The sequence below is a fragment of the Lepidothrix coronata genome, unplaced genomic scaffold (genome assembly GCF_001604755.1).
Source record: "Lepidothrix coronata isolate B3197 unplaced genomic scaffold, Lepidothrix_coronata-1.0 Scaffold99, whole genome shotgun sequence".
In the NCBI taxonomy this organism is placed as follows: domain Eukaryota; kingdom Metazoa; phylum Chordata; class Aves; order Passeriformes; family Pipridae; genus Lepidothrix; species Lepidothrix coronata.
In genome coordinates this window covers 49,710-62,637 of record NW_016690279.1, presented here as the reverse complement: position 1 = coordinate 62,637, position 12,928 = coordinate 49,710, and the positions used below count along the sequence as shown (strand labels likewise).

Sequence of the window (12,928 nt, the reverse complement as noted above, 5' to 3'; positions counted from 1 at the left end):
GCACTGACAGGTCCCAAGGTTTGGAGCCTTCCCACTCAGCACTGGAGCAGCAGAAGGTGCAGTGGGAAGGTGCAGAAGGTGCAGTGCTCCACCGACAGCTGGGCTCTGCAGCTGCCTATGGAGATGCTTTCTCCAGTTTGGAGGGGCTTCCTCCTCCTCTGCAAGGCCAATTGTGGATGCTGTAACCAAGCATCCCTTCCCCCAGTAATCATGTTGAGGCCTCCGTGCCCACTCGTACACCCCCAGCCCGGCTGCCAGAAGGCTGCAGCTCCAGCACTTGCTGCACGAGCCTTTCAGCACATGGCATTCGCCTTGCCCCAAATTCTGGATCAAGTGGATCCTCCAGAATTTGTGCTCCTTATCAAACAGGAGCCCTCTGAGTTGCAAAGAAAACATTGGAGGGGAAAAAGCAACCAAATAAGAGGCTTTGAAAGTAGAACATGTTTTATAGCTGAGGACTTCAAAGCAAGTGCTTTGCACTTTATAAAACTTGGCTCGCTGCTCACACCTGAGGCCTGACAATATAAACTCTGAGCAAGGCAATTTGTTTCTCTCCTGCAGCATTTCTGCCACGGCCGTTAGAACTCGGGACCTCACAGTGAAGCAGCAGGAGGTGGAGGAGTAAGAGGGTATCAAGGATGAAGCACAGGAGTGAGGAGGTCTCGTGGATGGGCACTCACATCCAGATTATCCCGGGCATTCAGCACTGCCCTTGGCAGCACTGATGGACAGGCTTGGTGACTGCTTGCCTTGGCAGGAACCCAACAGCACTTGTCCCAGACCTCAGCAGAGGTTTGAAACCACTTAGAGGAATGACAGCAGGGGGGCAGAGCACAGCCCTGGGGACAGGACAGCACAGCTCTGCCTGTTTCAATTCCAGTCAACAAAAAATTTAAAGTGTATAAAAACTGAGAAAGCAAATGGTTTCAGATACACCATCCGGTGCCTCCCAGCAGATGTCAAACCCAAGACGTCAGAGTTGAGAGCACAGAGCAGGCACTTGGTGTGTTCCCAACTGCCACTGGATCCAAGCAAGCTCCGTGCATTTTCTGGAGAGTGAGTGAATGTTATTAGAAAACATTTTCAAGGCATAGACAGGAGATGAGAGGATTCAAAAGCTGGAATGCAGTGTTGATCAATCCCACGTCATCCCTCACTGCCACGTAATTCATGGATGCTCCAGGCAGGGAGCTAAAGCAAATGTTTCTCATCAAATGGAACACAAGCCTTTATTTTTTCCTTTTATTCCTTTGCAATTTTGCCTGGCTCTTTGTAGGGATTGCTGTGCCTCTGTTCTGGGGAGGCACTTGTCAGTGGAGCCTTCTGAGCACAAGCCTCCACACACACCCACTGGCAGTTACCAGCAGACCTGACCAAACTGCAAATTAATCTCATTAACAGAAACATCACTACCTGCCCCCCCAGTCACCCAGGCACCCGCACAGGTCAGGAAATCCAGCAAGCCTATGGAGCTGCTGCTGGTGCAAAGGATGCAGGGAGGGCTGCAGCCTCCAGCCAGAGCCTGGAGAGGAGCCTGTGCCCCTGGGAGGGAGAGCCTGGGCTGAGGTGTGACACCAGCTCCCTGCACTGCCCTGGAAACATCCCTCCTGCTCTCTGTGCCTCCCCTGCAAGCCAATACAGGAGCCACACAGAGTAACCAGGCTGTTACCTGCACTGCCAGGTGGCACAAGCACAGAGGTAGCACAAGCACAGAGGCAGCACAGGCATGTCAGTCTGTCCATGAGCCAGAGGCAGCCCCAGGGAACCACACCAGCCTCAGGGACACCCTGCTCCCCCTGGAAACGGGACTTCATGGGCACCACACTGCCCACCACTGCAGAGCAGGGACAGCTCTGCCCACCCAAGGAAAGATCTCAGCACTTGAGGAGTAAGGAAGATCTTGGTGACAGGATTTATCCAGGTAAAGCACAGCAAGCTCCCTGAAGAGAAGCTGCTCAGCATTTGCACCATGTTTTCATGGATCACTGCTCTGACCTTCTCCCGCATCCTACAATGGCCAAAACTTTCAGAAGCAGTCAAACACCAGACATACATCACAATACATGGATTATTTAGTAAGTTTCACCAAAAAAGTACACAAGAGAAATGCCTTTATGTTTAATTTTTTAATTTTTGCTACAAGGAAGCTTTACAAATGGCAAGGAATAGCGCTCATAAAGTTACAGGACCACAGTTGAAGCCCACAGTGTTTTCTCCTCAAAGGAGAAAACCTCATGTCCAGCACCTGTGCCTCCTTCAGGTTGTACAGCCACTGCTTATCTCCTTTATCAATAGCTCCTGCTGCACTGACTCCTTCCTACTCCTGATGAAGGACTGGCTGGTGCAAAGAGAAGCTGTTCAATAACTACTGTATTTCTGCTCAGAATTGGTTGCATTTCAGGTGCAAGTTGGGACACTTTGTTTCTGAAGCACTCTGAAATCGTTCAGGGTGGAACTGCTAAGGTTATTGTTACCCTGTTTGTTTCACAGCTAGGAAGTGCTCTGTTTAAATCCAGAAATGGCAAAACCTCCATTTCAGGAGGCAGAAGGAAATGGCCAGAGAAAAGCCTGTTTTATGACTCTGCTTGTCACAACAGATTTTCCTGCAGAGAGAGATAAATGTTTGAAACGTGAACTTCCAAGCAGCCTCAGCATGAATCCCAGCAGAGTTACATTTTCAAAACACATTACATGTCTTCCTTTCTGTGAGAGCCAACAAAATACATTCCCTACCAGTGGGAACTGAAAGTCCATCTGAGAAAAAGCAAACAGCATTAAATTTCCCAAAGGAAAAATGCAGAAATTTTAGCTGAGAGTGAGGCAAAACAAACTAAACACTTTGCACTGAGTGACTTTGGAGACGACAGCTATATGTTTTGCAAAGACAACTGAATTTTAACTGGTTTGGTGGAACAGCACACAGAAACAATCTGTGGCCTCTGAACTCCTTTGGATATTGAGGTTATGGGAATATAATTTAATGGGAAGCAGAGCCTGGATTTAGAGGACAAAAGAAGGGAACGATGGCTCTGAGAATGGCCATGGATGAGTCAGGTTTTCCCAGCAAGCCCACCAGCACACAGCAGGCAGGCAGGCAGAAGTGGCTGTGTGAAAAGTCACAGAGCATAAAAAATGAGGCTGAAAATTCTATCGGAAAAAGTTAATTACAGTCATTAAGGGCAGCATCATCTGGTGGGTGGTTACAAGTGGCTTGTGTTCAATTCCTGCCTCCATCAATTGATTACTTAAGACAAATAAAATCTCCATCTCAGTGTCTCCAACTGCCTCCTGAGCCCATTTTCTTACTGTGAGCACAGACAGGGGTCACACGTTGTGAGGGCACAGGTGAGAGGTGTTACCTCAACCTCCTTACAAACACCAAAAGCTCACATGGCTATTTTAGGCTGGAAAGCTCTGGCCAACCCCAAAAAGCCAAGCCACTATTCATGTTCTAAGAGCATTTGTGAAGATTTGGAGATGGAAAAAACAGATCAATGACAAAACAAAAATGCAGATGACACAGAAGATACAAATAACACTTTTAAGCATTATTCAAGTAATTTAAAAGCCAAAGTCCAATTAAAAACATTTTAGAGACTTTAAAAACAAATTAGCCTCAGATTTTTTAATTACATACCACTTGTTCTTCTCAGCTCGAGCTGGCTTGGATCACAAAAATCCATTTCACTTTCCATCTCGTACATTAGCACAAGATTGTAACATTCAGATTTGGAAAACATTTCTCAGGTTTATTTATATATTTAAATGTCACCCAGGAGAGCAAGCACACTCACTTCTAAATAAAACCTTACACTGTCTTGGCTCAAAAGTCATAGTTTAAGCTAAAATTTCTAATCCAAGTGGCAGGTTCCTGGCTGCATTCAGCAGGTGAGCAACAGGTACCACCTGCCCCAGATCCAGGGGCTGGCTTGGTCATTCCAGGACATGGTCCCGCTTCTCTGCATACATATCATACATGCCTGCCCCTGCTCTACCCCTTCCATCTCCCCACGCTGACTGAGACACCTGATGTGTTCTGGTTTCAGCACTAACGAAGATCAGGACAGCGGAGTGGGGCTCAGGAGCCTCGGCCATTGCAACAACTTTTGAGCTGAGCTTTGATCAATCCTGCTCCCCTGCTGCCGCACCCGGGGAGGGGAAGGAGCAGGAGGGCAGGTACCTGCTCAAAATACTTGCTCTCGCTGTGACGGATGAACATCACAGCTCCGCTCTCGTGTAAGAACAGGCACCACACGGCCGTGACACGGTCAGTGCCACCGGACACGGCACCGGGGGAAAGGGAGCGGGGCCGCTCTCCCGGCGGGGAGTCCCGAGGTCCCAGGCATGTGCACGGCACAGGCACCTCCTGCCACGGCACTCGGGACCCTGGGCAGGAGCTGCTCCCGCCCGGTGCCATCGCAGGACCTCTGTCTGTCCGTCTGTCTGTCCGTCCGTCCTGCCGAGCACCCGGTGAGGGGCACCTTGCGAGGGAGCCCAAGTGCGAGCGTGACCAACCCCTCGGTCCCCGTCCCTCGAGCACTCGGGGCTCACACTGCCCGGCCCGGCCCCACAGGAGTGCGCGGGAACCGCCGAACTCACCCTGCCCGGGGCAGCGCCGGACACGGCACCTCTGCCAGGGCTCTGCCTGGGAGCCGGCTCGGCTCGCCCACGGCGACCTCAGGAACACGTTTCTTTACCGCCGATTCCCCCCTTTCTCCTCTAGAGCTCACAGCTACGGAAAGGTCCTAAAAACCGAGTACTACGGGGAACGCACCCTCCGGGAAAGGGAGCCGGGAGCAGGGGTCGGTGGCAGCTCCTGCCGCAGCTGCAGAGCCACATCCCTTCTCCAGCTGCGCCTGGGAAAAGCCCCCAGGCGCTCCCCGGGCAGCACCGCCCCGACAGCCCGGGAAGGGTGGCACGGACACCCCATCGCCTCCCGCGGGGACCGGCCGCGTCCGCCCGCCCCGAGCCCGAGGCTGCTCCCTGCAGGGACCCGCCGAGCGCGGGGCTGTGCCCGCCGCGCAGCCCCGGCCGCCCCCGCCCTCACCTCCTTCTTCACGTTCCACAGCAGCTTCTCCTTCGCGGCGTCCGCAGAGCCGCTCATGGTGGCGGCTCCGGCCTCAGCGCGGGCGGCAACACCAGCCCGGGCCCGCCGCCATCTTCACCGCGGCCTGACGTCACCGGGGGCGGGGCCGCGCCGCACGGCCGCGGGGGGGCGCTGAGCGACGGGCGGGACCGCGTGAGGGGACCCGGGATGGGAGAGATCGAGGGATGGGAGAGATCCGAGGGATGGGAGAGATCCAAGGGATGGGAGAGATCGAGGGATGGGAGAGATCCGAGGAATGGGAATGATCCAAGGGATGGGAGAGATCCGAGGAATGGGAATGATCCAAGGGATGGGAGAGATCGAGGGATGGGAGAGATCCGAGGGATGGGAGAGATCCAAGGGATGGGAGAGATCCAAGGGATGGGAGAGATCGAGGGATGGGAGAGATCCGAGGGATGGGAATGATCCAAGAGATGGGAGAGATCTGAGGGATGGGAGAGATCCGAGGGATGGGAGAGATCCGAGGGATGGGAGAGATCCGAGGGATGGGAATGATCTGGGATGGGAGACATCCAAGGGATGGGAGAGAGCCAGGATGGGAGAGATCCAAGGGATGGGAGTGATACACGGGATGGGAGAGAGATCCCAGGATGGGAGTGATCCCAGGGCACGGGAGCTATTCCCCGGGACATAGATCCACCCTGGCCCGTCCCTGTCCTGTAATCCCAGCCTGGAGCCGATCACAGCACCTGGACACACACACAGGTGTCCCTGTGATCCCACAGCACTTTTGTGCTTTAGGAATCCCAAGTCACAGGTGGGGATCAAATCACAGAAGCCAAAATATAACACTTTATTAAAAATTAGTGTTCCGTTTCCATTTAATGCACTGATAAAACACTTTAATCAACACCTAATTAATTACTGCATTAACTAAGTAATTTATCGGTAAGACTGACCCTAAAAAAGTTAGACATAAAAATAAAACAAAGACTGATGCTTTAAGAAAACAACTTGATCACAGAATGTCAGTTTAAACAAGATCAGCAATCATACTTGCTGTACTCTGGATACAAAATATTATAGAAATCCAAAAGAATCCTTTACTACTATTAAACAAATTAATACAACATCCCTCTGAGGTAGGGGAGGGTCTTATCACCACTTTATTAGATGAGGAGAAATTACACATATACAGAAAACACATCCTGCCGTGTGTGCCCGAGGGAGTGACAGAGCTGGAGTGGGACTGATGCCCACTCCCCTCCCACAGACACCTCGGCTCTGCCAACAGCACCGGGGTGGAATTTGGCTGAGAAGGTCGAATGCCAAGGATTGTCAGAAGATACAATCCAATTGTGTAGGGCAGGGCCTGCTGGGCCAGACCCATCCAGTTCAGCTCAGCTATGTTCATCAGTGTTGCCTCGAGGGAATTGGGTCTGAAAATTAAAAACCCCCAGGGGAAAAAAAAATAAAATAAAAGTCAAACCAAGCCCACGGTAAGTACTGCCCATTCCAACGCAGCTCTCAGTGACACCACTGGCCCCTGCAACGCCTTCCAGTCCCAGCCAGTTATTCTCCATTTTAACCAAGAACCGCAAAAGATAAGTCGCTGGAGTGGAACATCATGGCAGGATAAATGTCTGCTGTTCCAAAAACTAAATGTCAAGGTGAAGGTTAAGCAGTGAGTTTTGTCTCGGCGTTCCTCAGCGGCTGGAGCTGCTGGCCTGCAGAGCTCTCCCCTCTAACACTGCTGCCTAATTAACACCGATCCTGAATATCTGTTCCCCAGTCACTGAGACCCCTTCCCTGGAGAAGGACCAAGGCTGTTGGCACTGCAGCCTTTAGCACAGGACTGGGCACAGATGGCAGGGAACAGTTTCCATTCATTGCCTCAGTCTGCCTGAGTGCTCAAAGGTTTGCTTAAATTCAGGAGTGAAGAGGACAGCGAGTCCTGGAAGAATGCCAGCTCATGCAGTCAGAATTCACACCCTACAAATGAGGCAAAAAGGCCTCTCCTTCCTCCCAAAGGCTACCCTAAATTCCCAGGCACCTCATTAACACACCTATTGGTGATGGTCTACATGGGAAGTCACTACAAGTCTCAACTTGCAGACAAATGCATAAATTAGAAACCAGTATTGTCCTTATTTGTCTCTCTAGAGCCAGCAGAGGACCCTCAGCCAGTATTCCCTCGAGCAATGGGCAGCCCACTGCAAACCCACCAATGCTGCCTTTAAACTGCATCATCCTGCTCAGTGCTGCTGCTTCTCCTTTACACCAGGTCGTAAAAACATGTTCTAGAACAACCAGAACGTTCCTCTCGAAATAATTCACAGCCTTCAATCACAAAAAGGCTGATTAAGAATACAAAGCACGTGTAACATCACAGAATTATCAGAACCTGGTGGTCAGAGACACCACATCCCCAGGCCATGATTTTGGTGTGAGGTACACTCAGTAACACCCTGTGCTGGAGCAGTTCCAGACAAGCGGGACTCTCAAGAGAAACTACAGTGAAATGAAAAGGATATCTGCACATTTTTAAGCACATACATAACTGCTGACACTTCTTACTGAGATTCCACATTCCACTAACACCAAGAAGTTCCTTTGCACTTGGCAGAAGACTCTCACAACCCAGATGGTTCTCAAAACATTTTGTTTTCAAGGTTAATTTAATCTAAATTCAAATCAGAAATTAATACTACTTGTTTGCTATGGGAGACAGGGACAGAAAACCAACTAAACCAAAACACAAGCTTTTCTCTGCTTCTTACAGTGTAATAATTCACAAGTTGGATCCATTTCATTAATGACTCCTGGGAGCACAGAAAGCCTCTGGAGCAGCACATGGATCTGACACTCATTCTTTTTCACACCCTCCTTCCCATACCTGTCCTCCCCAGAGGAAATAAATGCAAATATGACATTTTTATGCTTATAACTTTTTTAACACAGTTTTGCAAGGCTACCAGCATCACTTAATCTGCTAACATTCACTATGATAGTAGCAAGAAAAAAATAATACAAATCATTTTCCAAGAAACAAGTGCCACATGTGGATTTTAAATGGCAGCAGCCTTTGTTACATAAACAGAATTTCACTATCACAAGCCTCAACAAGGGCAACCCTACCACAATCTGCTCAAGTTTGCTGACTTGAAGCTTCTTCCCTCTCCATACCCATCTCTCCATCTCCCAGGACAAGTCATTACATACATATTTAAATTTTCAAAGACTTCTCATTTTCCACAAGGGGAGGTTGCTTGATGACTTGGCTTTCGTCACTTTTGGGAGAGCTTGCCTTGGACTCGGTGACTTTTAAAGGGAGCTGCCCTGGAACACAAACCTTTGCAGGTGTACTGAGGAAAGGGGTGGGAGAAAGCACACGTGCAGTGCACCTGACTGCTGGCAGCTGGCTGGCCAACCGTTTCTCCTGGGGGTTATCACATGTAGTGTCTGCCAAGAGTAGCCACGTTCAAGTTCTCTCTTCAGTATCTCGATGTAAAAACTGCACGTTCCACCATGCGAGGCCCTGGAGGGGCAGGTGTCTGGAGAAAGCTTCTCAAACCGCGCCACCTCACTGCTCGCAGGAAATGGGAAACCGGCGAGTTGTTAGAGAGGAAAGCAACCCCAAACTGAGAACCAGTGTTACAAATCTCACTCCTCCCTGGCAGGCAGAGGGGACAGTCTGTAGGCAAAGCACGTGGTGCAGAACTCACACCTCAGTTCTCCAAGCCTTCAGTGTTGCTCTGTGCGCACAAACGCCCATTGGCCCGTCCAGGGAGCCAAGATGCCAAATGAAGATCAATCCCCGGAGCCCGAGTGATCCCTCCCTGCTGCCTCATCCTGCTCCAAGCACACTGAGCCCAGCCTGACCAAGGCTTGCCCTGGCTCAGCACTAGTGGCCGAGCTGGCGGTCGTCGTAGGTGCTGTATCTCTTGACGTGGATGCGGCGCACGCGGTCGCGCAGCTCGAAGCCCTCGTCGTCCTCGCTGTGCGACGCCTGGCTCCGGCTCCGGCTCGTGGCCTCCAGCAGGGAGTTATCAGGAACCCGTGGGGTTTCATACAGTAAGACATTTAGTGTTTCCTCATAAATCCGTGCCTCGGGGAATTCAACCTACAACAGACAGCACACGTCCTGTTCTGACCCGCCCAGGCCAACGGGACTGGAACACAAACCCGCACGTGAAGAGACACTTGAGCCATAAAGAGACACATGGTACAAAGAGAGGGAAACAGAAATGAACAAAGCAGACTAATTCCTGGTAGAGGATTACTCCCACCACGAGGTCACCTCCCTCACCTCTTCTTTTAGATTGTTCTAGAAGGGAAAACAGTATCTCTGCTTCTTAACGCTGAACCCTAGTCACCTTGCCCGCACTAACAGAAATCAGAAGTTAACTCCTAAATTTAGGGAAACTCTGTGGATTCACCATGCTAGCCATTCACTTAAGAGCTGGACTTGATGATCCTTGTGGGTCCCTCCCAGCTCAGAACATTCTGTTCCTCTGGGATTCCGTGATTTCTATCCCGTAACAGACAGGTGGGGAAGCTCCGTTACCTTGGTTTGCTTCTTCTCGGTGGCGTAGACGATGGAGGTGCAGCACACCTCGGCCAGCTTGCGGCCCTGCCCGTAGAAGGACCAGCAGCAGATCTCATCCCCGATCACGTCCTTGATGAACAGGACTCTGCCGTTGAACCGCAGAGAGAGCTTGTCAAACAGCTCGATGTTCTTCAGCAGGTTGTCATCTGAGTTACTGAAACAGCACCAAAAGCAGGAAGAGGATTTTTCAACTGGCCATCTCTGCCCATTTTATACTCTGCTCCACCAGCTGTAAGTGCTGATCTAACTGCAGAATGCAAATAAGTAGTGACTCATTGTCATATGCTGCCAAAAAAAGAGGGGTAACAGCCCGTTTCAGATACAAATACACTGCTCTGACCCCTGTGAGCAAACACACCAGCCTTCAGGGTCAAGCTATAGAATTAATAACGGCAGCACAATGTCCCAAACAATTACATCAACTATTCACCACTCTCCTGACTGACACTCGAGGTGATCAAACCCCAGGCTCACTGCAGTTCTCTGGCTTGATCACAGCAAAAGCCCAGAGTCAGTGTGTGCTGGAAGAACACTGCTGTAAGCAAAAAACCCAAACCCCACCCAAACCAAAAGCAGCCAAGTTAGGTCATCCATCATCTTACTCCACTCCTATAGCCAAAGGGAAACTTTCACAATACAGCAGGGAAAACAACCAGACATACCTGGTGTAGGAGTATTTATTGTTGCTTCTATTATAAAGCAGCTTAACAACAGGCTGTTGGGAGAGAGAGAAAAGCAGAAAATGTAAGTTCTGTGTTTGAGTACAATTAGCATAAATTCATAGTTGTTAGGAGCAGTTACTTTCAGTGATGACTCTATCAGTCTCTCTTCCTCCTTCGGAGAGGTGATAATAGGGATGCTGCAGACTGGCTCATACAGGTCTTTCTTGTCCTGTTTCAAAAAAAGAAGAAAGAGGAAATAAGAGAGAAATGCTAAAGCTAACACTGCTGCTGCTGTCTCCTCCAGCCATGTTCTCAAATGCTGTGATGCACAGGAAAAAAAATATCTCTGGGTTGCTATAGTAACCACATAGCTTACCTTGATCTGCAACCCAGAATCACAGCAGAGATTCCTTATCCCCAGAAGGCAGCAGTAATTGAAATACTGGGATGCAGGTGGATGTCCTCAGCTATAGCAAGGACAATCTCTAGTCCTATTTGGTTTAAGTGGCTTTATTATTCCATCCTTTCTTGAAGAAAAAGATAGAGGGAGTTTGCACTAGTTTTAATCAACTCAAACCACTGCAGTACAGAACATCAGCCACTGTGAGCTGAACACTTGGCAGAACAGGGTGTCACCAACACGGCGTCAGCCCTTGGGACACAAAAGCCACAACCAAGTGTGTGCAGGACAAGCTGTGCCCTCGGATCCCTCTGGCAGCAAACTCAGAAAAGCTCCATAGCTAACATGGAAGCCTCAGAACATTCTGTTTGTAGAAGCCAGGTTTTGAATTCTAAGCCAGAAGGAAACCTGTCAGTGTGGCTCTGCACTTCTTTCAGTGACACCAGTAGTATGCTGAACCCAGTATGTGAGGTATTCAGTAGTTACTGAATTGTGTCCTGCAAGAAACATTCATTTCACAATTTTAAGACTAAATTATATATACTGTCTCTGGGCTAAGCTTATTAAAAAGTTGGAGGCTCAAATCCATTCTGCCTATAATTATTATCTAATTAGAAGTGATGTAACTTGGAGGAAATTTAGACAAATGTCATCTGTTGTAGTTTTAGTTAAATGGGCAGGATTTTCAGCGATGACTGTTTCACACCACCAGGTAACTCAGAGCTGGATCGGGGGAAGGCTGTCCCTGGAGTCTTGGGACCTGCTGGAAAGGTGGGGCCCTGGAGTGGAGCATCCCGAGAATTCAGGAGACAGGGACAGGATATCTCTGTCCTGGGGGACAGGAGCTGAAGAGCAGGCACGAGCCAGAGCTGCCCTCTCTGCAGCTGGTGCTCTGCCACCCAGAGCATTGTGGACTCTGAGTCTGTGCCAGGTGCTCAGCCAGACCCACACCAGCCCTCCAGGGTGTGTTTTAACCTGAGGGGAGGGGGGTGCCTGGGTAATATTTTCTGCTCTTTTATTTCACACCAGAGGAAATATCTTACACATCTCAGACTTGCTGCCATCTCTGAGGCCACGAAATAATCTCTAAAGTTATCTTAACTACATTTTATAGGCAAATCACCCACAAAACACTTCACAGGCTACTTCTGTTCTTACCTGCAAGGCTGCTTGGCACATGTCCACTAAGCCCTGGATGAGATAGTATTTGGCTTCTGCCATCAACTCTTTGATCTCCTGCCTGTGCTTTGGAAGTGCAATTGTGTCATCTCGCAGGTAGTTTAAAATTGTTCCAAAGTGCTTCCCACAACGGTCTATAAGGATCCAGCCTGAAAAACAACCAACACATTTCAGTCACCTCAATACTAGAGGTAAGAAAAAGCTCCTTGCAGAGCTTAAATAAGCCTCAGGTTTCCTGAAACCACAAAGAACACTCCTCCCATTTCCCCCAGTAGAAGTCTCTACTGACTGTGAGCAAACTGAAGCTTGTTCCAGAACAGAACCTGACAGTGGGACCCCTTTGGTACTGTCTGGATGTTCCCACTGCTTTCCAGCATCCCAAAAGCAAAGCCTCGAGATAAAAATACTCGGCTTCCAGCACAAGACACAAAGCTTGCTGCAGGAACTGACCTGCAGTGCTGCACTGTGCTGCTGCACAGCAGAAACCGTGCACCAAGGAAGGACCAGAAGAGAGAATTCACAAATGTTTGTAACAAGTAGATTCAAGATAAGTTCTGTGGCCTAACAAGGAGGATTTGGCACTTTTCCAAACACATCTTCTGCTGCTGTTTGGAGTTAAAGGGAGAGAAGTGTTCTGAAGATGCTAAAAGGCAGACCAGCCCAGAAAACACAGTGTAGGAAAAAAGCTGTTCTAGTCCCCAAAGAGGAGCAAAGAACACGACAGACACATCAGGAGGGAGCACAGAGGGGATGCAGCACAGGAAACAGTAGCAGACAGACATTTCTTGCAATTTTATATCCCTGAAGTCACATTCCCCAGGAAACAGGATGTCTGACTGCTGCCAAACAACAGCAACGCAGAATGCACGCAGGCAGAGGACTTAATGCAGTGCCAAACCCTTTCCCATAATGTGGAAAGCAGATAAAAAAAGTGTTATTTTGGGATCTAGGTACAGAAAACAACCTAGGAAAGTAAGCTGGATTCTCACAGCTCCAACTGGAGAATATGACCCTTGTTTTCCATTCAGGCT

General features: G+C 49.5%; 2 protein-coding genes across 6 annotated transcripts in view; both read right to left on the bottom strand.

The window, feature by feature from the left end:
- SGSM2 (small G protein signaling modulator 2) overlaps positions 1-5,166 on the bottom strand; it is a 42,948-nt gene extending 37,782 nt beyond the window's left edge. For all 5 annotated transcript variants that reach the window (XM_017822665.1, XM_017822663.1, XM_017822664.1 and 2 more), the window contains exon 1: positions 5,048-5,166. In XM_017822665.1, the coding sequence (XP_017678154.1) occupies positions 5,048-5,104 (57 nt within the window). In that variant the 5' untranslated portion in view covers positions 5,105-5,166. The remainder of the gene's footprint in view (positions 1-5,047) is intronic.
- A 2,968-nt stretch (positions 5,167-8,134) lies between these two features.
- On the bottom strand, positions 8,135-12,274 carry TNFAIP1 (TNF alpha induced protein 1). The gene is made up of 6 exons (XM_017822559.1): positions 12,187-12,274; positions 11,877-12,046; positions 10,458-10,547; positions 10,319-10,371; positions 9,615-9,810; positions 8,135-9,170 (listed from the first exon to the last, which is right to left on the bottom strand). The coding sequence occupies exons 1-6, from the start codon at positions 12,272-12,274 to the stop codon at positions 8,952-8,954; spliced, it is 816 nt and encodes a 271-aa protein (XP_017678048.1). The 3' UTR covers positions 8,135-8,951.
- Between the last annotated feature and the right edge of the window lie 654 nt (positions 12,275-12,928).

Coding starts and splice junctions, on each gene's coding strand:
- TNFAIP1 (XM_017822559.1), bottom strand. CDS start 12,274: ATGCTGGAAAGCAGTGGGAACATCCAGACAGTACCAAAGGGGTCCCAC. Junction 10,548..11,876: donor TGTGCCAAGCAGCCTTGCAG/GTAAGAACAGAA, acceptor TTTTTGAAACAG/GACAAGAAAGACCTGTATGA. Junction 9,811..10,318: donor AATAAATACTCCTACACCAG/GTATGTCTGGTT, acceptor GTGCTGTTTCAG/TAACTCAGATGACAACCTGC.